Source organism: Erpetoichthys calabaricus, chromosome 10 (assembly GCF_900747795.2).
Source record: "Erpetoichthys calabaricus chromosome 10, fErpCal1.3, whole genome shotgun sequence".
NCBI lineage: Eukaryota > Metazoa > Chordata > Cladistia > Polypteriformes > Polypteridae > Erpetoichthys > Erpetoichthys calabaricus.
This window is the reverse complement of record NC_041403.2, coordinates 1,108,460-1,135,181: the sequence shown is the minus strand read 5'-3', so window position 1 is coordinate 1,135,181 and position 26,722 is coordinate 1,108,460. Positions and strand designations below refer to the sequence as shown.

General features: G+C 45.0%; 1 protein-coding gene across 1 annotated transcript; it reads right to left on the bottom strand.

The window, feature by feature from the left end:
- Positions 1–26,374, bottom strand: LOC114658696 (interferon-induced protein 44-like). The gene is made up of 9 exons (XM_028810730.2): positions 26,175–26,374; positions 17,960–18,008; positions 17,698–17,742; positions 15,799–15,859; positions 10,685–10,880; positions 1,297–1,452; positions 959–1,130; positions 683–783; positions 1–614 (listed from the first exon to the last, which is right to left on the bottom strand). Exons 2-9 carry the CDS (start codon positions 18,000–18,002, stop codon positions 396–398), a joined length of 993 nt encoding a protein of 330 aa, XP_028666563.2. The 5' UTR covers positions 18,003–18,008; positions 26,175–26,374; the 3' UTR covers positions 1–395.
- Between the last annotated feature and the right edge of the window lie 348 nt (positions 26,375–26,722).

The following is a 26,722-nucleotide window of genomic DNA, read 5'->3' as shown; positions in this document are numbered from 1 at the left end:
TCTTTTCCAGGCTCTTTATTAATTTCACTTTACAGATTACTGTTAAGAGATATTATTTCTAATCATTTCTACCGTACATTTATTTATTTATTGCACCAGATGACCCCAAGGCTCTTAACCCTTTAAAGTGAGAGTTTTACTAACAGAACAGAAAGGACAAGCAGGAGTTCCTAAACATGGCCAATTATTATTATTGTTATTGACCCAACTGATAATCAATTCTAATGCTCAGTAATTGAACGACTACAGGGTCTGCATTTGACACCCAGGGATGTCCTATAATGACCAAAGAATGCCACTTGGGCTCTACTCTTACATTCATAATCTAAATGCTAGGGCCAACTCACTTTTCTGTGATGGAAATAAACAGAATATGAGACCCTAACAGAAGTGATTCATGGAAACAGCGTGGAGTTCATATCTTTAGGTGTCACAGTGAGCCGCTCATTCAGATTCACATTATCAAAATAGGAGTCGGCAGCTCTGAGCATCTGTTGCAGGGCGCCCAGGAGGAGGATGTCGATGGCGTCACTCAGCTCCAGCTCTCTCGAGTAGTTCTTCACTGCAATGATGCGCGCCACTGGGACACCGAGCTGCTGCTCAAGTCGCTCCATCTGTGAAGAGAAAGAGACCATGGGTGCCTGCAGAAACCCCAAAGTGACCTCATAGTAGTGCCACTCACCTTATTCTTCATGTATCTGCTCTGGTACACGTTGTGCACATCTCGCAGTACTTCATTGCAGGCCAAATCCACCTTCGTGACCAGCACCAGCTGGGGAATCTCTGCACATTAAAGGAAGACAACTTCAAACCACTTGTTCTCTACACAGGCCCTTCATTAAGAAGTCAAATCATTAGGAGTGGTGGAGCGAGTGGTCTTGTATGGTGACCGACTCTTAGCTCTCCATGACAAGTCTGACCCCATCGACGTGGCCTGGGCAGGCCTCTCATGACTTACCCAGCCCATTGACCTTTGAGCGAATGTCATTTAACATTTTCAGAACACTGGGGTTCGATTCAAGGGGACATGAGGCGTCAATCACGTAGACCACACAGTGCACTTTGTCTGCAAGGGTTGGATTAGTCCTGTAGTGGGGATCAGTCTTTGATATGGCAACCCAAGGGTTAAACTAGAAGAGAGAAAAACAGACACTCATTAGTGGGGCCGGAGAGACCCCAAACCTCCAGAAGGAGGCGTCATCCTCTGCCATCGCAACGCAAGAGGCAGACTCTTGATGGCGTTCAGAGAGTCAGGCTCCTCTGTGCCCATTAAAGTACCCGCCTAGTCAGACTTACTGTGTACTGGTGATGGACGTGCCCCTCTATGACACTCAGAATGTCTTCAACACGAATGCCTCCATCTCCATCGCTCCTCTCCAGGCCCATGGTGTCACACAGGATGAAAGGCAACTCCGGGCCACCTCGTCCATCAGAAATGGGATAAGACTTGTACTGGAAAGAGAAAGAGCACAAGACACGTCACGGAGAGCAAAACTCTTCTTTGATTCATCAGCAACTTCAAAATTTACAAACATTCTAAGCAACCTGTCCATTTGTAGAGCTAACTACAATAGTGAGAATAATGAAAATAGTAAGGTGGAAAATTTGAGTACTAAGGTGAGAGCTGCTGCTGACATAGTCGCACCTGAAAAGATAGTTAGAAAATCTTCTAGTACTGTTATACCATGGAAGACCCAAAGAGGGTCTGATTTAAAGAGAACATGCTGGAGAGCTGAGCGTAAATGAAGGAAAATGAAACTGATTATCTACTATGAAATATTGAAGGTTAAAATAACAGAATACAATAACACAGTCTGTCTTGTGTCTAAGATCCACATTACTAACCGAGAATGGTAAACCGGATGGACGCAGGGACTTCCGGCCATGGGCCGTGGACGCAAAACACGTACTGCGCAGGCGCCCCACAAATCCTACCCCTCCTCCAAGCAACCCCCCCCCCCCACCCCCCCCCCAAGCAACGGGAACCGGATGGAATGCAACGTAAAATAAGAAATGAGGTGCCGCGACCACAGAAAAAAGGAGTCAGACGCCGGCAACGCACACAGCACCGCACGAAGCCCGTTGCACACGAAACGGGACACACACAAAGAGGAGGATTCAACAAGCCCCTAGCACACAAAAAAAAGAAGCTGTGAGCGCCACACAAAGCCCATTGGACACGAAACGGGACAGACTACGGACATAGCACACGAAACGTTCACAAAAAACGACGATTCAGACCCACGACCACACTAACATAAATAAGAAATGACACACAAAGCCCCATTTCTGAAGGAACCGTCCGTATTAAACATACGTCATCTCAACACGTTCACACTATGCAGCATAGGTGGATCTCATTACAATGAGGCACTATTAACCGTTCAACCGCAGAAAAGGCTCCATATTAACAGTGAGTGCGATCCTCCTTATTACTTATCCATATTTCTCACGCTGAAGAACAAACAACTCATGAATTCACGATCACGGGTACAAAACGATACGGCTCGAATAACGGGACCAAACACACGAACCCGCATGAAAAAACAAAATACACGTCGGCGCCTAAAACGGCACAAGCAAAAGATACACGTCACGGACATCAACGCCAGACACCTGCTAAACGCTTGCGCCACTTAGCTGACAACGCGTTCAATAATGAGTCCACTATTCAGGAAAATTCATTGGGATTAATGAATGTCATTTGCAATCATTGTCATTCACTTAACTTCCCTGAAGAAACAACTGGCAATACAAGTAATGAATTTACACGTTGTTGTCAAAAGGGTCAGATTAGACTGCCTCCTTTACATTCATATCCTGAATATCTACAGAAGCTTCTAACTAACGAAGTACCTGAAAGTAAAAACTTTATGAACTGCATTAGATCCTACAATAGTTCATTTGCTTTTGCATCTACTGGAGTACATATCAGGCCACCAAAAGGCAATGGCCCATACTGTGAGACACAAAGCCCCATTACTGAACGAACCGTCCGTATTAAACATACGTCATCTGAACACATTCAAATTATGCAGCATAGCTCGATCTCATTACACTCATGCACTATTAACCGTTCAACCACAGAAAAGGCTCCATATTAACAGTGAGTGCGATCCTCCTTATTACTTATCCATATTTCTAACGCTGAAGAACAAACAAGTCATAAATTCACGATCATGGGTACAAAACGATACGGCTCGAGTGACGGGACCAAACACACGAACCCGCATAAAAAAAAACAATACACGTCGGCGCCTACAATGCGCTTCTGAAACCCCGGAAGAAAAAATGTCTCGGCTCCAAAAACGCAAAGCTCAACTAACACAGTTACAGACACGAGCGCAGATGGACAGACACAATGAACGAAGGCGCATGCAGCGCGCGTCTCAAAGTGCTGCATCGAAACAGGCAAGGGTTCAAAACGAAACACCTCGAGTCTCAGATATACAAAAACAGCAGCGAAGGGACAAAATAAATAAACGCAGACGTCTACAACACGCGTCTGAAATGCCGGAAAAGAAGCAGGCAAAACCTCAAAAAGAGAAAGCTCCACTAACCGACATACAAAAACGGGCAAGGCTCAATACAAACAATGAACGCCGTAAACTGCAACGGGCTTCTCACACAGCACAGGCAAATCGATTACAGCTCCAGAATAGCACGTCCCAAATCCTGCACATACAACGACGCGCCTCTCAAACGGCACAGACAACAGATACACGTCAAGGACATCAACGACAGACACCTGCTACACGATTGCGCCAGTTAGCTGACAACGCGTTCAATAATGAGTCCACTATTCATGAAAATTCATTGGGATTAATGAATGTCATTTGCAATCATTGTCATTCACTTAACTTCCCTGAAAAAACAACTGACAATACAAGTAATGAATTTACACGTTGTTGTCAAAAAGGTCAGATTAGACTGACTCCTTTACATTCATATCCAGAATGTCTACAGAAGCTTCTAACTAATGAAGTACCTGAAAGTAAAAACTTTATGAACTGCATTAGATCCTACAATAGTTCATTTACTTTTGCATCTAATGGCATCCAGTCACTTACTCAACACCATTGATAAACTTCTACAAACGTTGATGAATAATAATATTCCCTTTGGAGGAAAGGTACTTTTATTAGGAGGAGAATATACACAGTACTTAGCTATTGTTCCACATGCCATGCGCTCGGCTATTCTTCACTCCACCTTAAAACACGCAGACAATTGGCATTGCTTTCAAAAGAGTTACAGAGATATTTGGAACAGCAATCTCATTACACCAAATACCCCTTTTAATACAATGAACTATATTATGTCCAAAAAATATTAATGTTGATCACATTAATAACCACGTCATTTCATTACTTCCTGAAGACTCTGCTGACGACAATGACCATCTTAATTTCCCCTTACAATATTTGAACACTATTAACTCAGCCGGATTACCACAACACAATCTTAGCCTTAAAAACGGAACAATAATCATGCTATTAAGAAACCTTAACACTAAACAGGGTTTATGCAATGGCACACGTTTAGTCGTCAACACCATGCCACACAATATTATTCAAGTGACAGTTCTTACAGGATCACATGCTAACAATACTGTTCTCATTCCTAGAATTGACCTTACGAGTTCTGACCTGGAATTACCTTTTACACTGAAACGCAGACAGTTCCCCATTTAACCTGGATTTGACATGACCATCAACAAATCACAAGAACAAACCATGGACAAGGTTGGCATCTACCTCTCTGACCCCGTTTTTGGACATGGACAACTTTATGTTGCCTTCTCATGAGTTCGACGTTCATCTGACGTTAAAGTTAAAGTTATAAGTGCTCCATGCCAAGGAAAACTCATTCAAGGACAAGACACCATCTTTACTACTAATGTTGTGTACAAAGAAATTTTCCAATAAACCATTACACTGTGCCAAACACTTTATTGTTTGCTTTCTATATGCATCATCCACACGTTCACACTATTCTATATCTCATTCATACATCTCACTCTTTGTCATTTCCCAACACCAGGGGATGGCGAGCGAAGCGAGCAGGGGGCGGAGCCCCCTAGTTATAAATAACAATGCTAGTAATCCCAGAGTCTTATTCTCTACGACTGATCGTCTGCTAAACCAGGTAACTCAAAGGAATGCCTCCAAAAAACTTCCAGTGAAACTTGTGAGGCTATCGCTGTATTTTTCAATCAAAAAATTAATGATATTAGAAACAATATAGTACATCTCCCCATTACTGATCCTCTTAAGCCCCAGTACTCCATATAAACAAATTAAATTCTTTCACCAGTATAGATTTGCCTGATTTATATAATATAATTTCTCAAATGAAACCCTCCACCTGTGTTCTTGACCCAATACCAACAAATTTTTTCAAAGAAGTATCGGGCGTGCTAATTGATAATGTTCTTGGCATAGTAAACTCATCATTAGATACGGGGGTCTTCCCAGACTGTCTTAAGACTGCTGTAGTTAAACCCCTACTTAGGAAAAATAATCTCGACCCCTCTGCTTTTGAAAAATTTAGACCTATATCTAACCTGCCTTTCTTAAGTAAAATTCTAGAGAAGGCAGTCATTATGCAGCTAAATGAGCACCTCAATAATCATACTATTCTTGATAAGTTTCAGTCGAGTTTCAGAACAAATCACAGCACAGAAACTGCACTCGTTAAAGTAGTAAATGACTTGCGGGTAAATGCAGACAGAGGCCATTTATCTGTTCTCATCCTCTTAGATCTGAGTGCTACATTTGACACCATTGATCACAATATTCTTAGAAATCGCCTTAGTCAATGGGTGGGCCTCTCTGGCAGTGTCTTAAATTGGTTTGAATCCTACCTGGCAGGTAGAAAATTCTTTGTTAGTTGTGGTAATTATAACTCAAAGACACATGATATTCTATATGGTGTTCCACAAGGCTCTATCCTGGGTCCACTGCTCTACATGCTTCTGTTAGGTCAGATTATCTCAGGGCACAACGTGAGCTACCACAGCTATGCTGATGACACACAGCTGTATTTATCAATAGCGCCTGATGACCCCGACTCTCTTGATTCACTGACACAATGTCTTACTTGTGTTTCTAAATGGATGAGTAGTAGTTTTCTTAAACTAAATAAAGAGAAAACAGAAATTTTAGTGATTGGCAAAAATGGAAATAATGAGGTTATTAGAAATTAGGAGTATTAGGATTAAAAGTCAAGACGGAGATAAAGAATTCAGGGAACTATTGACTGTGACCTGAATTTTAAATCACATATTAATCAGATTACTAGGTCAGCATTTTTTCACTTAAGAAATATAACAAAAGTTAGACCTCTTATAACACTGAAAGATGCTGAGAAATGAGTTCACGCTTTTGTTTGCAGTTGACTAGATTACTGTAACGGTCTCCTCTCAGGACCACCCAAAAAAGACATCAATCAATTGCAATTAGTGCAGAATGGAGCTGTTAGAATCCTAACAAGGAAAAGAAAATTAGAGCACATCACACCAGTCTGAGCGTCACTGCACTGGTTACCTGTGTCATTTGTGAATGCTGCTGCTGGAGTATGTGAATGTCCCCTTGGGGATTAATAAATTATCTATCTATCTATCTATCTATCTATCTATCTATCTATCTATCTATCTATCTATCTATCTATCTATCTATCTATCTATCTATCTATCTATCTATCTATCTATCTATCTATCATTTAGAATTGACTTTAAAATACTGCTTATGGTTTTCAAAGCCTTAAATAATTTCGCTCCATCTTATATTTCAGAATGTCTTTCACCTTACACTCCAAATTGTAACCTCAGATCTTCAAATGAGTGTCTGCTTAGAATTCCAAGAGCAAAACTTAAAAGAAGTGGTGAGGCGGGTGGCCTTCTGCTGTTATGCACCTCAAATCTGGAATAGCCTGCCAATAGGAATTCACCAGGCTAATATAGTGGAACACTTTAAAAAACTGCTAAAAACACATTACTTTAACATGGCTCTCTCTCATAACTTCATCTTAGATAAATCCTGATGCTCTGCATGTTCAATTAATTATCATTATTATTCATGGTGGCTCCACAATCCATACTAACCCCTACTTTCTCTTCTGTTCTTTTTCCGGTTTTCTGTGCTGCTGATCTGCGCCACCACCACCTAATCAAAGCACCGTGATGTCCCTACATTGATGGATTAAAGGTCAGAAGTCCACATGACCATCATCATCAAGTATAATGAGGACTGATTGTGAGGTCTTTTATTTGAGGTAGAATGCCTAGAGGGGGTTGGGTGGTCTCGTGGCCTGGACCCCCTGCAGATTTTTTTTTTTTCCCAGCCGTCTGGAGTTTTTTTTGTTTTTTCTGTCCTCCCTGGCCATCGGACCTTACTTTAATTCTATGTTAATTAGTGTTCCCTAATATTTAATTTTCCCCTTGGGATTAATAAAGTATCTATCTATCTATCTATCTATCTATCTATCTATCTATCTATCTATCTATCTATCTATCTATCTATCTATCTATCTATCTATCTATCTATCTATCTAATTATTTATTTTGTCTTTTTTCTCTTTCTTCGATATGTAAAGCACTTTGAGCTACATTGTTTGTATGAAAATGTGCTCTAGAAATAAATGTTGTTGTTAGAAACCAACCTCTATGGACAGAGCGGCGGCGCCAGGTCCAGCGGGATGTCAGGTTTGGCCACACGCCGTTCCCTGCCAGTGGTGTTTTTGTTGCTAAGCAACGCTGCACTCAGCTTAGGGAGTTAAGCCGCTCATGTTCCGATTCTCATGTACACCCCTTGTGTTTCATTCTCAACGTGATCTTGTGTTTCCTGAACTCCTTCTGCTTCGCATTTTCATGACCTTACATCTCCTGTTCTCAATGATGAGTTGCTTCATTTCTTGTTCTGTTCTTCTCTGATTAGACCACCACACTCATCTCTCATTTGTCTGTCAGCCGAATTCTCATCCACATCCATCTCCTCCTACTGTAGAAGCCACCACTGCTTGACTCCCCTAAATGACCAATGAGTCAGTAGAGCTTCACTTCATGACACAGCAGTGCGGAGTGACTGTGCCACCATGGCAGCCTACCAGTCTGTGTTACACTCTGATTAGACCCTAACGACTGGGAGATGGCAGTAAAGTCTGCCGACGACTCACACGGTTGAGGCTCTTTGGTCACTTCAGCTCCCTGTCTGTACGGCACTCTCTTCTCATGTTATGGAGATTATGTTCAGAAATGAACGGTGTCACAAGGACAGAACAATGTGATGTTCTTTATCTTGAGGAGAGGACAGTCTGGACCCCCTTTTCACAAACTCTCTCGATGTCCACAAAGTCGTACTTCACCCACATCTCGGCTTTTCTGATCGCACTTCCATGATGCCACTGCCTGCATGCAGAACGTTGCTGAATCGGTCCACACCAACTCTCAAAGGGAGATGTTTCAGCCCTGAAGGACTGTTAGTCCCTGTTTAAATCAGCTGCCAGCTATGGCCATCAGATAAACTTTGAGGATCAGACGTCATCAGTCATGGGCTACGTTAACAAGTGCATAGCTGATGTGACCATCTCAAAGACCACCAGAACATGTGCAAATCAGAAGCCATGGGTGACATTGGAGATACATGCACTGTTAAGAACCCTGTAGTGCTGGCTTTAGATCAGGTGATAAGGTGGTCCTCAGGACAGCAAGGCAAATCTGTCTTGGGGAATCAAAGCAGCTAAGCAAGAGCATGGCAAGAAAATCAACGGCCGCTTTCAGGACACCAGGGACACATGGCACATGTGACATGAAATCCAAGCCATCACAGACTCTAAGACCACACTGCCTGTCTACAGTGCTGATGGCTTCTCTTCCAGAGGTTCTAAATAATTTCTGCATGACCTGAACAACACACCTGCGAGGAAATCCATCCCTCCTCAGGAGGGACAGCTACTGTGCTTGCCCACTTTGGATGTGTAGAAGAACTTTGTTGAATGTAAACCCACGCAAAGCTGCTGGACCAGACAGCAAACCTGGCCAAGTGCTCATGGAATGTGCGGACAAGCTGATGGATATCAGTCGTGCCCAAGAGCTTCCAAACCAGAAGTCCTCTGTCTTTTGCCTCAATGACTATCACACCAGTCATCATGAAGTGCTTTGAGGGGCTAGTCTTGAGCCACTTGACTTCCGAATCACATGAGCCTCACTGGTTTGCCTCACCTGAAGCGATCCACTAAAGATGTCATATCATCTACGCTTCATCTGGCCCTGACACATCTGGAGCAAAGAAACACTTAAGCTGGGATGCTTTCATTGTCTTCAGCTCATAGGGAAGTTGAGTCTGCTAGGCTGCAACAAAGAGACCCCAGACAGTCCACCCCGGAAACACACACTGAGTACTTGTGTGGGTGTGCACTCAGCCCACCAATATATTCACTCTGCTCACTCCTGACCATATGGTTGCATATAATTCCAACACCACGTCATTAAGTTTGCAGTTGACAAAATGGTGGTCTGTCTTGTTGGCAATGGGGATGATTCAACTTACAAAATAGAGATACGACAATTGGCAGGCCAGTGCAAGTACAACAATCTGTGTCTTAATGTGGTCTTGCGGACAAGACATGATAGTTGACTTCAGGAAGGCCCATGCTGTCCACACACAACTGCACATCAAGGGCCCTGTGGTGGATTTGGTCGAGAGCAACAAATTCCCTGGTGTTCACCTGGCAGCTGACCCTACCTGGTCAATGAAGACCACCTCCATAGCCAAGAAGGCGCACCAGCATCTCCACCTCTGCCTGAACAAGTCACACCTATAGTCCCTCCATTCTCACCACATTGTAACAGGGGCATCACTGAGAGCGTTCTGACCAACTCCATCACTGTCTGGTTTGGGAATGTAAGGTCCTGCAGCAGATGGTGCACACAGCAGAAAAGATTGTGGGGGCCTCTCTACCCTCTATTAGAAAAATCTTCATTAATGGAGATCAGTGTAGAAAACTGTAAGGTTTTACACATACAGCAGGTAAAAAGAAGGTGAATGTTAATACAAGATAGCCGATGCTAGGCCTACAAGATGTGACCTCTAATAAAGATCTGGGGCTCTATGTTGATAAAACACTCTCCTCATCATGTCACTGTGCAGGAGTAATTAAAAAGGAACGCAAACTGAAAGACTTGCTTTGTAAAATTGTAGAATACAAGTCAAGCAGCATTATTCTCCAATTATAGGTGGCACTAGTGAGACCCTGTTGGCAGGCCTGTGGGCAGCTTTGGTCACCAGACTACAAAACTCACAGGGCAGCACCGGGACATGTAAAAGGAAAAGCAACCACCTGGGACTCCTGTGACAACCTGAGGAATTACTGCTCTTCAGCCTCGAGCACGGAGGGCCGTGGGGGGATCTAATCGAGGTCTTCAAAATATACAAAGGCTTCTACAAAATGGATGGTGGAAGTGCATATCAGTAGCACTTCTTTACACAAAGTATTGTGGGAAATGGGAAACAGCCATGAAATCATTGAAGTGAAGTGGAGAGCTGGACAACTTTTATAAAGTATCAGGACGAGCCAAGGAGAAAACGCAGTCATTAGCGAGCCAACGACTCAATGTCCTCCTCTCTTCTGATGTTCTGAATGGTAAGAAAGTCTTGTAAGTGAGGATTTTCTGCCATGTTCTTACCTTTTTGCTCAAGCTGTAGCCTTCATATCCACTCTCAGCCTGGTGGATCGGGTAGCCTCTGAACACGGCGTTGATGGAGTTGAAGAAGGTGGACTTGCCGGCGCTGATCTGACCAATGAGCAGAATCCTGGGCTTTGGGACGTCTTCTCTCAGGGGCTGGTAGGCTCGGATGTTCTCCTTTAGATGTTCCCTGTTTCTGTTGAGTGAAAAAATGTGCTGAGTAAGAGTCGGGGCAGCCAGACACACACAGAAGTGGTCAGATAAGAAGACATGGGCTCAGGTTAACGGACACGTAGGACACAAAGACCATGGACACCCCTTGCACCTGTTTAGTGTTACCGCTTTATAGAAATACAGAATATCAACCATGAGGCATTACAGTACTTGGTCTGCCACAGAAAGAACTGAGGTGGATATTTAGTGGGTAAGAATCAGGAGAGGACGTCCAAATTGAGGAAGTCTGAACTTGTCTGTTGTCAGGCCTAATCAAACTACCAGCAATCAAAGTCGAAGAAACAGTCAAAACCAGAAAACTGCTAAATAAAATGCGCTTCTACCCAGAACTCGGATAACCAAGACGTCTTTAAGTTGACCTTTATACCCTCTAATCAGTGACATCACAGGTCGCACCCCTCCACTTGTCCCGCGTAGCAACGTGACTGACAACAGTACACAAACAGAGTCCAAAATGGCGTCACGGAAAGAGAGTGTAATATTTTAACATCTTCTACAAAAAAACCTACAAAGCAACTTCAAAAATAATTAAATGTACCAAAATGTACAAAAAAAACAAACAAAGAAGCAATGAAAACCGTGTGATGAAATTCAAATCAGAACATCACTAAAGTGCACTCCAGACTCTGGGCATTTACAGTAGCAGACGTCTGGTACCAAGGACTCTAACATCTCTCAGCATTTCCTCTAATTGAAGGATTTTCATCTCAAGGTGGATGTTAGCAAACCACAACTCAAGGCAGCCCCCCACCCCCCCAAGCCTGGTTTCGACTTTAACTTGTGATTTCCCAGCTGACTCTCCACTTATTACTGTAAGTAGGTGGGTCACCGATGACCAATTGCTCCGCCACACAGTTCATATTTTTACATTGATATTCACATTTGTTTCCTTAGTTGACACTTTTATCCAAAGCATCTTCCAAAAAGAGGTTCACATAATCAAATAAACTTCAGTGTTGGGAACAAATGTGACAGGATAAGGTGACAAAAGTGAGCAACACAAGTGAAGAGCTCAGAACAGAACACATGCTCGTTACACGTCCTTCATCAACTAGACAGAAGTTTACCAAACAAGAGGGTCTTCAAAGGCTTCTTAAACACTTCGAGGGTGGTGGGTGGCTCTTTGTACCAGTTAGGTGCAACACATGGAGCATCTGGACTGAAATTTGATGCCATGCAGAGGAGACATCACCGGACGCCATTCACTAGTAGAAGAAGCAAGTGGTCAAGAAAGAGCAGAGTTTACCTCACGAGGGTCCCCAAATACGTGGGTGCTGACCCACCTGATACTCTGTACTCAAGCATCGAGGATTTGAACTTAATATGTCCTGCTACAGGAAGCTGATTTAGTGATCTGAAAAGAGGAGTGACTTTGTGGTCAGCAACTTGGTGAACCCCAAACACAAATGGAGGAGAAATCTGATGGTGAAGAAGAAATGGGATAAGGGAATTAAAGCTACGAAATGCTTTTCCATTGTGTACTTCTGTGTGTGTTCTGCTACTTGTGGGTCGTCACGCAGATAATGACCTCCATAAAGAAGAGCAGGACTGGCAGCTATGACCCTGAATTTAGGGACAGGCAGCAACTCTTCTGTTCTTGCGCCTCGATACGTTCACACAGTTGGAGTCCGTTGTGCTTCTCGAAGCCCTGGGTGATGACACAGAAATCTCCTCTTAGGTCTTGGGGAGCGACTGATCCTTCATCCTGATGGCCTGTTTGTAGCTTTCACTCGTTCCTGTTTACCAAACTGCTCATTGCAAACACACAGACAAGGAAGTCACATGACTCTCTATGTGGGCCTCCTTCAGTTTCTGTGTTCTTCTTCTTAAATATAAAGTTTAGAACCTCACAAGCTAATTCACGTCACCAAGTTGTTATTCGGATGCACCTGCCAGCTGACATTACTTGCTCGATGGCCATCACCTCCATAACCATGAAGGTGCAGCAGCATCTCCACTTTGTCCCTCCATTCTCGTCATATTCTACAGGGGCACCACTGAGGGCGTTCTGACTGTAATGTCCTACAATGGATTGTGCACACAGAAGAAAAGACCCTTGGGACCTCCCCTAAGACAGCCCCTCACCCCTGGTTCAGAACATCTGGATTCTATCAGACACATATAGGAGTGAAGGACGCCCTGATCTCCATGCTCCACAGAGTCTACTCTCACTTGGACAAGGCCAGCACCACAGTCAGACTCACGTTCTTTGACACTCCCAGTACTTTTATCACCATTCTGTCTCATCAAATAGGGAAAATGTTCAAGGCTTTGCATCTTGACGCCCCCACAATCCCCTGGATCATGGACTACCTGACCAACAAACAGCGGTTTGTGAGGCTGAGGGGCTGACTGTGTGTGTTAAACATGGCGGTGTGTCACACTGGAGCACTGCCCTCGCTGAACTGTCCTGTCTCACTTCCTGTTCACCCACCACACGGTAGACTTCCAGTACAACACCAGTGCCTGCCACCTCCAGAAATCATCATATGACTCCTCTATCATAGGCTACATTTATAATGGAGACCAGTCGGAGTACTGGGAGGTTGTGGAGGACTTTGTCTTGTGGTGCAGAAAGAACAACCTGCAACTCAACATCAGCAAGACAGAAGTGCTGCTGGTGGACCAGTCCTGTGAGACCAGTCACCATTCAGGGAGAGGGTGTGGAGGTGGTGCAGAGCTACAAGGACCAGTGGACTGGACTGGTGTGACAACACAGAAGTGCTGGAAAAGAAGGGCACCAGCAGACTGGACTGGCTAAGGAGACTCAGAGGTCTTCTGATGTGTGCAGCAGGCTGTTGGGAACGTCCTACTTGAACAAACTCATCAGGAAAGCCTCCTCCATCACAAGAGGAGCCCTGGATACACCAGAATACACGATTATGTTTTATTTTTTCTCGATTTAGACTCTAATGAAGTGCTTTTTACCCGTCTTGCACTTGTCCTGTGCTTATGTGTATGTTGCACCGTGGTGGTCCTGTGATGCTGTATGCTGCAATATGATGCATGGATGGTGCAGTTCTCCTCCTCAGCTCAGTCCCTAGTCACGCCCCACTCAAATAAGCCACGCCTCTTCCATTTCGGACAGTATAAATTCAAGGGCCACCAGGAGATGGTGACTCGGTTGGAGAAACTACATCATGACTTGACTTGACTTCACTTCACTTCATATGTGTTGACGTGACAAAAATATGAAACCCCAAAAGTCATGACATATGATGTCAGGGTGCCCTGTTAATGCTGGGAACGTTTTGGTTTTCCATCGGTTTATGTCTCATGTCACTGGCTAACAGGTCAGGAATATCTCAGCCAGGAGTCACCCCATCATGCCAGCTGTGCTTGAAGCCACTGACTGACCAGCGAGGCGCTACATTCAGATTCTGTATGGTCATATGGTGTGGGTGTACACACATTAAACAGAAAAAGGTTTTGCAACATAAAAAGTCAATTTGCCGTCGTGTCCGGCTCTCCTCACGTAATCAGATCACTTTACTGCACTCGTTTTGCAATAAGGGGACCCTGTGATAATGAGGCTGCTTTTGTTAATCGTAAGCAGTGAATTCCCATTAATGTATCTGTGAAGCCAAAATGAGGCAGACTAACGTCATGGCCTGGTGGTCTGCATCAACCCGTCATTCGTTAATTTTGAGGCAAAGCAGCTTTGGCAGACGTGACTGGCTTGTTGGTGAGACAACTCTCTGATATCTCAGTGGTTCATTTGGCCTGTGCTGTTCATTGGAAAAGCAATCATGTGACTACATGTGCCAGGTGATAGTGGGTACCCCCAGAATGAAGAGGACAGGCGCTATAATGCCTCACGTTTTCTTGGTGCACTCAAGTGTACAGCACAGCATAGGACTCCTCATAGGCAGGTGCCAATGTCTCGATGCGCCAAATGGGATGGGTGCTGCAATACCAGCCAAAGGGGACCTGCGGCATCGTGATTGTATATTGTCATTCATGGGTGTCTGTGGATCACCTTCCAGGCTCTGATAAGGTATACGAATAACCACCAGGACAAGAGGGGGCGCCAACACTAACCAGATCATTTCAGTTCTCCTCCTCAGCTCAGTCCACAGTCACGCCCCACCTCTTCTGGTTGGGACAGTATGAATCCAACAGGCTACCGGAACATGTTTGCGGAACTACATCCCATGTGAATGAGCTCCCAGACGTAGACCCCATCAACAGAGATGAATATTTTGAGAAGCCGTTGAAGCTAAGGTGGCAGTTGTTACACTTGTTTTCTGTTGTGCCACCATGTGCCCACTTTTGTTGCTTTTTGGACACCTGCAGTGAACGTGATGGCCTGGTGGGCCCCCCAGATTTTCTTTGGTTCTCCAATTCCTTAATTACGTTCCACAATCATGTGAGATTCATTAGCATAGTCCATATACGGCCATTTCTGGGTGGCAAAACGTTCAGGGCACGTTCACCTATACAGATAAACAAGATGATTCTGATTGAAATGGTGAATTGTGCAGACGGTGCCTATGCCAGGTTTCATAATTCAGATTTTTGGTGTACACATAATTTCACACTTGAACCCATGAAAGGTTTTATAAATGAGCCCTCAAGCCTCAGAGGAGACACAAGAAGCCAACCATCTGCCGAGGCACAGAGAGGCCCGGCTGACTTCAGAGGTGCCACCTGGAGTTGCTGTTGTCCTTCTGTCCTCCACCTGCTGCACTTTGTGGCTCTTGTGTGCATTTGGGGTGGCAGGCCTGCAAGTAAATGGACTCAGAGTTTGAGTACAGGGGCCTGGAAATGAGCAACAAGGCTGGACATGGCGGGCGAGTGCCAGGTGAGCACAGAGAGACAGAGAACAGCCGCTCGTTCATTACGGGACACTGAAAGGAAGGAAATAACGAATGCCTTACTCTTGACTCCAGTCAATCAGCCTCCAAGGCTGCTCCAGGAGTGGTGCAGAGGCTTTGTTACCTGAAAAACATGACAAAGAAACACAAAATGAACAAAGGAGACATCAAACAGGAACCCTGACTGTGACAGGACAATAAGCAGCATGTGACATTTTTAAAAAACCTTCTGCACTGCTTCGTGGTAAAGTGAAAGACAGGCTTATGAGGTGGACCTACAAATTCCCAGAATCGTCCAATAGCACGAGAGCAGGGAGTCATTACGGAATACGCCGCTTGGCATCAGAAGCCTACGGTCTTGTTAATCCGTCCGCCGAGCGGCGCAGTGCTGACCTGATCGAGCGCGCACTGCTGACATTTATTTTACAATCCTGTGTGCGACTTCTGTGATTTTTCTTCTCCAAGCTGATAAAAGAGCACGTCAGGTCAGATCGAATATCAAGACAGCGGTGATTGCATTTTTCGACGTCAATGGACTTCTAAATAAAGAGTTTGTGTCCCATAAACAGACTGCTAATTAGCAACATGACACAAATTGACTGAGGTGTCTGCGGGAAAACATCAGAAATAAAAATGTCAGGTGGGGCGGCGCATGCAAAACAACATTTCACACCCTGATGGCGCACGCTGAATGGTCGGTCAGAGAGTTTTTAACCAAAACAATGAGGCTGTTGCTTTGCACCCCTCGAATTCAGCAGATCTCGCCTAATGTGACTTCTTATTGATCTTGAAATTAAAATTGAGACTGAAGGGAAGAAATCCAAAAAAGAAAATTGCAGCAGACTCTGGACTCAGTAACAAAACTTGGAAATGTGAGGAGGAATGGAAGAAGCACTGGGACAAGCAAATGGCATCTAAAGGTGGGATTTTGATAGTGTGGCAGACCGCCAGGGCCCTTATCTGGCCAGGACACCCCAATAACAGAAGGGCCGGGTGAGAGAGCATATGTGGGGCACTACCTCCCTCAGGATGCTAGAGGGCAGCTCTCCTGGGCGGCTGTGGCACCATGCAGGGCATGCTGGGACTTGGAGTTTGGCACAGCCCTGATGGATACCATGGGGGCCGCCAGGGGGAGCTGCAGAGCCCTACTTTGGGCATCCCCCACCCCTGGGGCGAATCCAGGACTGATTAATGTGCCACCTGGGACACTTCCAGGGCTACCATACAAGGAGCCGCCTCATGCCACTCGAGGAGCCAGAGTTGAGAGGAGGAAGACGAAGGTCGACTGTGGAGGAGTGCAGGCGGGAAATGGAAGACGACAACCATCTGCCGAGGCACAGAGAGGCCCGGCTGACTTCAGAGGTGCCACCTGGAGTTGCTGTTGTCCTCCTGTCCTCCACCTGCTGCACTTTGTGGCTCTTGTGTGCAACAGAAGGGAGTATTGTGTGCTTTATGTACTAAACTGAGGTGGGGAAAAGTGCTGCCCCCAGAAATAAACGTGTGTTGTCCTGGACTTGTGCCTCTGTGCCTGTCTGTGTCTGGGTCTGGGGGGCTGTACGCCCCTCCATATTCCACAACGGTGACAGAATTGCTTATACGTTGTACAAGAAAGGGTTTTGTTTAAACAATTCCAGGAATTTTTTGGGGGAACCCCACAGTACATAGAATTGATTGGACCGTTATGGGACAGATGACCTGCTTCATACGACTGCAGAAGAGGACGCAGTTGAACATGGCAGCCTGCACAAGCCTTTGAGGATAAACCGTTAAGACCCCAAAGAAACATTTGAATGCGTTTTGGAATTTCAAAATCTCCTGCAAAATCCCTTTCAGTGACAGTTTTGTGAAACTCGTCACTCGTCACTATAAAGCAGGATAATCTGACAAAGGCTGGGATGGACCCCTGACCCCCTGACACCCTCAGCCCATGGGAATTACACCAAACGAAGGCGACTTGCCTACCTGTCCCCTGGTCAGCCTGGCCAGTGTCTCCTTTCCAATATTGATCTGTAAGTTCAAAGGCCAAAGGTTATTATCTGTGCAAGGATGACCCTCTAAGTGACAAACAAAGCTGGAGGACAGACTCAAACCTGGCGGGTGACACAAAGTCTCTCATCACAAAAGTCCAAAAGCTGGAGCCACCAGAAGAAAAGGCAGAGAGAGAGCAAAAAGTGAAAGGAGGGCCGTCGGCGTGAAGCTCCCCACGCGTTCAGGACGTACTTACATGCGGCTTTAGCCATGTTGAGGGGATTGAGCTTTGATAACATTGTGAGCTGTAAAAGAAAATAAAGAAGATATGAAAGAGTCACCTGGGGTCTCATGTACAGTATAAATGGTGTGTACACACAAAAATGTCGCTTACGCCTGTTTCCACACTCACATACACTTGGTGTAAAGCCACATACATTCTCATGCCAGGACCACAACCCCCCCCCCCCCCCCCCCCCCCCCCTCCAAATTGTGTGTGCAAGTTCTCCTCTCGGTTTTGCAAACTGGTGGTAACCAGCGTCAAAGCAGTGTTATTGGTCCTGTGTGGTTTCCCTTTATTTTTTAGATGCACATCCCTGACGCGGCTTATAAATACACTGAAATTAACCACATATTGTTTATTAGTTTAAGGTATATGATTGTAATCAACCTGTAATTATATACTGGGCCAAGGAATGGACAAGCTATTCCAAATACCATTGCTGTTTTAGTATTGTTACTCTCACTGCACCACTCGCTGTATTTTAACCCACTGAAGCTGATTGTGGACTCACAGCAACTAATCAGAAAGCTCTACGGCAGATTGTGTCAAGAGCGGAGAAAAATATCGGGATACAACATCAAGCACACGCTGCCTCAGCCATACTGTCTATTTGAACTGCTGTCATATGACAAAAGCTTCAGAGCCTTTCCTGTATAGACCTCGCGGTTCAGAAACAGTTTCATCCCAAGAACTCTAAACGTACTCCATCAGTCCATCAACTGCTCCTTGTAGAACTGTTAGTAGTTATACAGTGCATCCGGAAAGTATTCCCAGCGCTTCATCCCTTTTTCCACATTTTGTTATGTTACAGCCTTATTCCAAAATGGATTAAATTCATTTTTTTCCTCAGAATTCTACACACAACACCCCATAATGACAACGTGAAAAACGTTTACTTGAGGTTTTTGCAAATTTATTAAAAGTAAAAAAACTGAGAAATCCCATGTCCATAAGTATTCACAGCCTTTGCTCAATACTTTGTCGATGCCCCTTTGGCAGCAATTCCAGCCTCAAGTCTTTTTGAATATGATGCCACAAGCTTGGCACACCTATCCTTGGCCAGTTTTGCCCATTCCTCTTTGCAGCACCTCTCAAGCTCCATCAGGTTGGATGGGAAGCGCCGGTGCACAGCCATTTTAAGATCTCTCCAGAGATGTTCAATCAGATTCAAGTCTGGGCTCTGGCTGGGCCACTCAAGGACATTCACAGAGTTGTCCTGAAGCCACTCCTTTGATATCTTGGCTGTGTGCTTAGGGTCGTTGTCCTGCTGAAAGATGAACCGTCGCCCCAGTCTGAGGTCAAGAGCGCTTTGGAGCAGGTTTTCATCCAGGATGTCTCTGCACATTGCTGCAGTCATCTTTCCCTTTATCCTGACTAGTCTCCCAGTTCCCCACAGCATGTTGCTGCCACCACCATGTAGGGATGGTGCCAGGTTTCCTCCAACGTGACGCCTGTCATTCACACCAAAGAGTTCAATCTTTGTCTCATCAGACCAGAGAATTTTCTTTCTCATGGTCTGAGAGTCCTTCAGGTGCCTTTTGGCAAACTCCAGGCGGGCTGCCATGTGCCTTTTACTAAGGAGTGGCTTCCGTCTGGCCACTCTACCATACAGGCCTGATTGGTGGATTGCTGCAGAGATGGTTGTCCTTCTGGAAGGTTCTCCTCTCTCCACAGAGGACCTCTGGAGCTCTGACAGAGTGACCATCAGGTTCTTGGTCACCTCCCTGATTAAGGCCCTTCTCCCCCGATCGCTCAGTTTAAATGGCCAGCCAGCTCTATGAAGAGTCCTGGTGGTTTCGAACTTCTTCCAGTTACGGATGATGGAGGCCACTGTGCTCATTGGGACCTTCAAAGCAGCAGAAATTGTTCTGTAACCTTCCCCAGATTTGTGCCTTGAGACAATCCTGTCTCGGAGGTCTACAGACAATGCCTTTGACTTCACACTGTAACATAACAAAATGTGGAAAAAGTGATGCACTGTGAATACTTTCCGGATGCACTGTAAGTACAACCACCTCACTGTAAACTTGCCATACAGTTATAATATTACACAGCCTGCAGAGGCGGCCTTTGGGGGTGGCGACTAGGGCAATCACCCCCGGCCCCGCGCCTGAGGGGGGCCCCGCGATAGGAGATTCTTTTGTCACCGTCAGCTCATCATACAAATATGCGGGGCCTCTGCAAGACATTCAAATCCGTTATAGACTGAAATACGGTACGTGATGGATTTCTTCTAATTCCTGTGACCGTTGCGAGTGCGGAAAGAAGCTTTTCAAACTTGAAAATTATCAAAAATTATCTACGATCAACAATGTTGCAAAACAGACTGTGCAGTTTAGCTATTTTGTCAATCGAAAAGGAACTTGCCTCAACATTGGACTACGAGGATCTTATCAACGATTTTGCTCAGCGAAAAGCCAGAAAAGTGGACTTCCGTCTGTGACTGTCAAAGCAGCTGTTTGGTAAGTGTTCGCTTTATTACAAGTGTTCTGGTTCTCCGTAATTAAATAAATTTGCCGACTCCAGCGGGTTCGGCAGAAACGACTGTTATCTAGTTTGTTAATTTTGCGTGCAAAAAGTTTCTGAATCATTAATTAAGTTGGTTAAAGGCCACTAAACCAATATAAGGACAATTACAATACGTAATGTAATCAAACGGCCAATGGTACCTACATAAAGCACCATGTTTTTTAACAATAATAAGGCGTACAGCATTAGAGGCGGACAAGCCCGTGAGCGTGGTGGTACGGTACATAGCCTACACTTATGGCTCTCTGCCCCGCATATGACACTCGCCCAAGGCCCCGCGTACTCCTAAGGCCGTCTCTGCAACCTGAGCCACTTATGCTTTCATATTATATACTTTCACTGTTTTTTATCCTACAATTATTATTATTATTATTATTATTATTGTTGTTGTTGTTGTTGTTGTTGTTGTTGTTATTTAACCATTTTATAGGAAAACAAGTTTATGAGGATTTGCATGTTAAATCTCACTGTACTATACAATAACAATAATGGAATTCAATTCAATTCAACAGAAGAGAGCGCCTCGTGTTTACTGATGATGACGACTGGCTTCTAAGTCAGTTTAGATTTCCAGATGCTATCTTCGTGGAGCTCTTGATATCATTTTTAAGATGAAATGCATTGAAGTATGCATATTACATTATACAGATAAGTTTTAAACTAAATTTAAATAATGTATATCTTAATACATAATTTTCCAGCCTCCTCACTCACTCACGTCCAAAGCTGAATGCGCAGTCGCCTTATGCGCAGCTGCCCAAAAAACCTTACGAGACCGACATTGCGGCAGGCGGCAGATTTATGGCCACTAAAATTCAAAGAGAAAGGCGACTTCGATTAAAGCTCTAGAGGCCTGAAAGTTCGATTTCGATTACAGCTCGAGGCCTAATTACACATTCTGATTCAATTACGCATTCATTCAATACACCTATATCAGGTTTGTGGTGCTTATACTTATTACTATTCCACTCGTGCCTGTTTCATCTTACGTTGTCGAAACGGGCTCTTTGTCTAGTTGTTAATAATTAAACATGTGAGGACATGGTGTCGCAGCACTAGCTAGTTCAAGGATTGTTCCTGCCTCACGCTGTATTCTTGCTGTGGCTTGTGCGACTGGGAGGATAGATGGACAGAATAATTAAACACGTACTACGAAGATATTTCAATGGTTTACAGATGGCTTCATGTCTATTACAGAGGCGATTGTGTGGCGATTGGGTATTTGCAGAAAGAAAAGAAAGGACAAGAATTAGGGGTTTGTACGTTTGAAAGAGACAGTACTGCTGTAATAAATTTCATTGAAGGTTGCACACGGTGCAGCAAGCATCTTGCGTGAGGCAGGAGCAATCTCAGCACCACCGTGTTCCCATGTTTAATAACATGCTTTAACTCCTATCATCATAAAAATGATATCACATATACTTCTCAGTGTTTTAATTATTCAGAGAGCTGTAATATCATGAATGTCATGGATTCTGTGTCCTATTCAAGGAAGAGAAAGCCCATTTAAGAAGCACGCAGTGATTCACACACATAGAGCACGTAGAAGAACACACAGAATATGAAGCGTGCTAACGTGCTACTTTAGTTACGATAGGATTTTAGAAACTAGTATATTAAACGATTTTAAGATGACGTTTATGATGTTCTACTTTAATGATAAAATAAACTATGTGATTAAAGTGGACATTTCAAAGCTTTTTTCCACTGTGTCCCTGTTTTTTTCTTTTCACTGTACCCTAAAACGCTACCATAGACGGTGGGCTACGACTCGCCAGTTTGACTTTTGTCCATACTCTATGTTTTAGTGTGAATTCTACGCAATGCGTTATGCATGAGGCCCTTGGTGTTTACTCGAGGGGCCTGAACCGCCTTGTGATGGCACCTCATGCCTACTTACTGCTCAGCTGTTGTGTGATTTTAGCAAGGGGCTGCATATTCCACAGGGATCCACTAGGGGCAGCCTGCTGGGAGAAAGGGTTCTATTCAATAAGGGCGCGCACAAAAAGACGACCTCAATTGGGCGCGGCAAATAAAGGCAAACGCAACAAAATTATTACAGAAATATTATTAGATAAAGGCAATGATTGAACGTATAAAAAGGCGAAAGCAAGAATATTAAAACATCCAATTAATTGAGGTCGCCCTTTTGAAGCTCGCCTTTTTGTGCGCGCCCTTATTGACGGATACCAGGAGAAAGTCCTTCCAGATTAGTCGACCTTTGATGACCTGGCAGTGGAGACTTCAGGAGTTTGAAATTATGGGGACAGCATGATGGGCTTTTGTTTCAAACCTCACAATTAACTGTTAAAGGGAGTGAAATGTCAGTTAAGGCCCAGTCACATTAGACGACTTTTCCTGTGATTTTCTGTCATCTGGGAAGATCAGACCACCAGATGGCGCTCTGCAGAGTTTGCCCCGTCCTTATTTTGGAGACACTCCGGCCGATTGGCCGTTTTCTTCTTGTTTTAAACCAACCCCCCCTCCCCGTGGGCCTGTTTGTTCTTCCTGTCCACACCGTTATTAAAAGGGGCAACCCGGCTGGCACTGCAACATTTCTTTTTTCAACTTATGTGTTTCCTTAGTTAACGATAGCCTGTTGTATATTATTATTAATTATTATTATTCTCTATTAACCAGAAATGAAAATTATAGATACTTTGCTTTAAAAAGTGAAGGGAACACTTAAATCACACATTGGAGCTCAACGAACAAAACATTCAAGTGTTAAGGTTTGACTGAGTAATCCTGTGGAATTCTACACAGAGACACTTGGAATAAGCGACCAAGCAGCGTGGTGGACAGGAGGACTTCAGGGACTTTTAAAACTCGACTTGATGTTATTTTGGAAGACTAAAGTGGACAGGACTGGCAGGCTTGTTTGGCTGAATGACTTGTCCTCATCCGGATTGTTCAAATGTTCATTGAGAAGAAAATGACGAGAGCCAAAAATCAATAACCCATGGAGGGCTCATACAACATCACACTGAAAATCAAAGTCTAAAATTGAAATCCCAGGCTGCGCCAACTTGTGTGAATTTCATCACAGCAACTCCAGGGCACCAGTGAGCTCCTGGACAGTCTGTGGCGCAACTTGGTGGCATGAGATGCCCCAATACACAATGTTCCAGAGGTTCTCGGTTGGATTCAGGAAATGTGCCACTCAGTCAATGGCATCAATGCCTCCGTCATCCAGGAACTGCCGCACACTCTGAGGCCGGGTATCGTCCTGTACCAGGAGGGACCCACTGCACCAGCGTAAGGTCCAACAATGGCTCTAAGGCTACCATCAAGGTGGCATTGCATAGCATAAGGAGGTCTGGGTGTCTGTTCAAGGATATGCCTCCCCAGACCATCACTGACCCACCACCAAACTGGTCATGCTGGAGGACGTTGTAGGCTGCATAACGTTCACCTTAGCATCTCCAGGCTCTTTCTCATGTGTCACATGTGCTCAGTGTGACCCTGCTGTCATCTGTGAAGAGAATGGGGCGCCAGTGGCGGAGCTGCCAGTTGTGTTGTTCTCTGGTGAATGCCAGTCGAGATGCACAGTGATGAGCTGTGAGGACATTGTGCCACCCTCATGGAGTGCACACCACTCACCAGCTGGAGGTCATTGTGTAGGCTCTGGCGGTGGGCGCTCCTCCTGGTCCTCCTCATACAAAGGAGCAGATGGCGGTCGAAAAGAGCAAATCGCTCCCAAAAGTGCAGTCAATGGAAGAGACACAGCAGGTTCACTCGTCCTGACGGCGTATGAATCGCTAGACCAGTTTGCCGGTAATGTCGTAATCCGCACAAGACAGCCGTTGTTAAAAGGACACATTCACTTTTCAGCCACATTTTGCGCTGCACTAATTATAAAGCCTGAAATTCCGGTTCACGTCACCTGACTGACTGAGTCGCCTCACAAGTCCACTAAACGCCCGGAGAGAACTCACTCAGGTGCACCATGATGGAGGCTTCAGCTCGGGTTTGTAAGAGCGCTTGGAGAGCCCGCTGTTCTCCTTGTCAGAACTCACCGTCAGTTCTTCTTGGCTTGCGAGTGACCCCAGTAGCATAGCAGACAGAGTCCTCGATGGTCACCCCAGTTTGTGGACTACTTGCCAATTGTACACAACACAATGGCGGAGTAACAGCACTGAGCTTCTTTTATTTCTTTTTTTATTGTTTTTCCTTTACCAATTACTCCATCCATCCATTATCCAACCCGCTATATCCTAACTACAGGGTCACGGGGGTCTGCTGGAGCCAATCCCAGCCAACACAAGGCAGGAAACAAACCCCGGGCCCACCGCAGGGCACACACTAGGGACAATTTAGGACCACCAATGCACCTCACCTGCATGTCTTTGGACTGTGGGAGGAAACCCACACAGACACGGAGAGAACCTGCAAACTCCACACAGGGAGGACCAGGGGAAGTGAACCCAGATGGGTCTCCTAACTGTGAGGCAGCAGCGCTACCACTGCGCCACCGTGCTGCCCACCAATTACTCCTCCCTTAAATAATCAATAAACTTTATTAAAACTTTCAGACATGAACTCCTGCTTACAGTACTATTAAGAAGCGTATTCAGGTTAATGTTTTGATTTCATTTTAAAATGTATGCCTTGAAAACACATTTTCTAGTGCGCTTGACACAGAATTGTCGCTGATTTACATAAAGAGACTTAGAAATCCAATAGTGCGTGTGCCTCGACTCCATCGCGTCCAGTGCTCTTCTTTAAACGCCCAGAGAGTCGCCGCCACTTTGTAAAGGCAGACTTTAAACGGATTTGTTTTCTAAATCGCGTGTCTAATCTGTTTTGTTATCTTATTTTAAATATTTGAACTGTTTTGCTCTGCTTTGGACCGCGCCCTCGGGTTATGAAAGGCGCGACTGAAATAAAATCACACATAACCACCCGTATGGGGTTTGCTGTAAAACATAACGGATGTTTAAAAATCAACCGGTGTGGGCTTGAAATCCAAGGTGGGCCATTGGCCTGTCAAGAGCCTTCACGATCTTGTGAAGATAGAGCTGCCGTGACCTGTCAGGCCGCCTTTGGGCTTCTTACGAGACCTTTGATGACATTTTCCTTCTCGGTCGTCTTTCAGGTCGCTCTGTAATGTCACCTGTTGGACCGGACCGACACCCCCGCTGCTGTTCTCGACTTTCCTGTGAACTTCACGCAGACCTACTCGACCGCGTCTCAGGGCTCCATACGGTAATCAGAGACCCTCGAGCAACACCGGGACCCCCACCGCACACACCGCTACAGCCCGTGCTGTAAGTAATGGGATGTGACCAAAAAAAAATGAGATTCTCAAGAATCGGCGCGGCAAAGACCACAGGAGCCCCGGGTGGGCCGCACTAGTGACACCGGAGAGTCCCCCCGAGCAGCCACATCGGGCTTCAGGTTACACTGATCGATTATAAGGGGCCGAAGAGGCCATAAAAACAGATACAGTTAACGCATAAAACGATAATATACGGACACGGACCAATATAGTATTGTACATCCGCGCAAACCATGCGTGAAAACCGTAAATGTTCATAACCCAATAGATTTCGCATGTAAAACGACGGATTATGTTTAAAAGTATATGACATATGGTCTGATTGACCCCTCATAGTCGATGGAGCCCTGGTCATCCGCGTCCCGGCCGGTTACTCACCGCTGCTCGAAGTGCGCGTCGTCTCAACGAAAGTGCGAGTACAGCGCTCGGCCGTCCGGCTGGGATGATGGACTCCGCTCCGCTCTGCTCTGTCCAACTCTTCACTTTCGTTTTCCTGGATGTGAGCTCACAGCGGCGCGAGTCGCCAGAATCAGGCCGGTCCTGAAAAATCTCCAAGCAGGACCCGAGGGGAGCCCAGAATCAATAAACGGGGCAAATGACGGGCGGTACTGAGGAATCTTTAAGGGCCATCGGCTGGCGAACACTTTATGACATTTTACACGCTTGAAATAAACCACCGGAATTGTATGTATAGTCAAAACGTTATTACAAAGGCTGTAAAAGGAAAAACAAATTCACAAAACACACATACGGTGAGACACAAAATTAAAATGCTAAACGGCATAAAATGTGAACAAAACAAATTAAAGAAAAAAAAATCGATTCTCCACGACAGAGCAGATCTTCAGAGAGAAGCCATGGAGGAGCCGTTTTAGTTCCTAAAAGAACAAAACACAGCATGAAAGAACCGCTCATTTACTTCACAA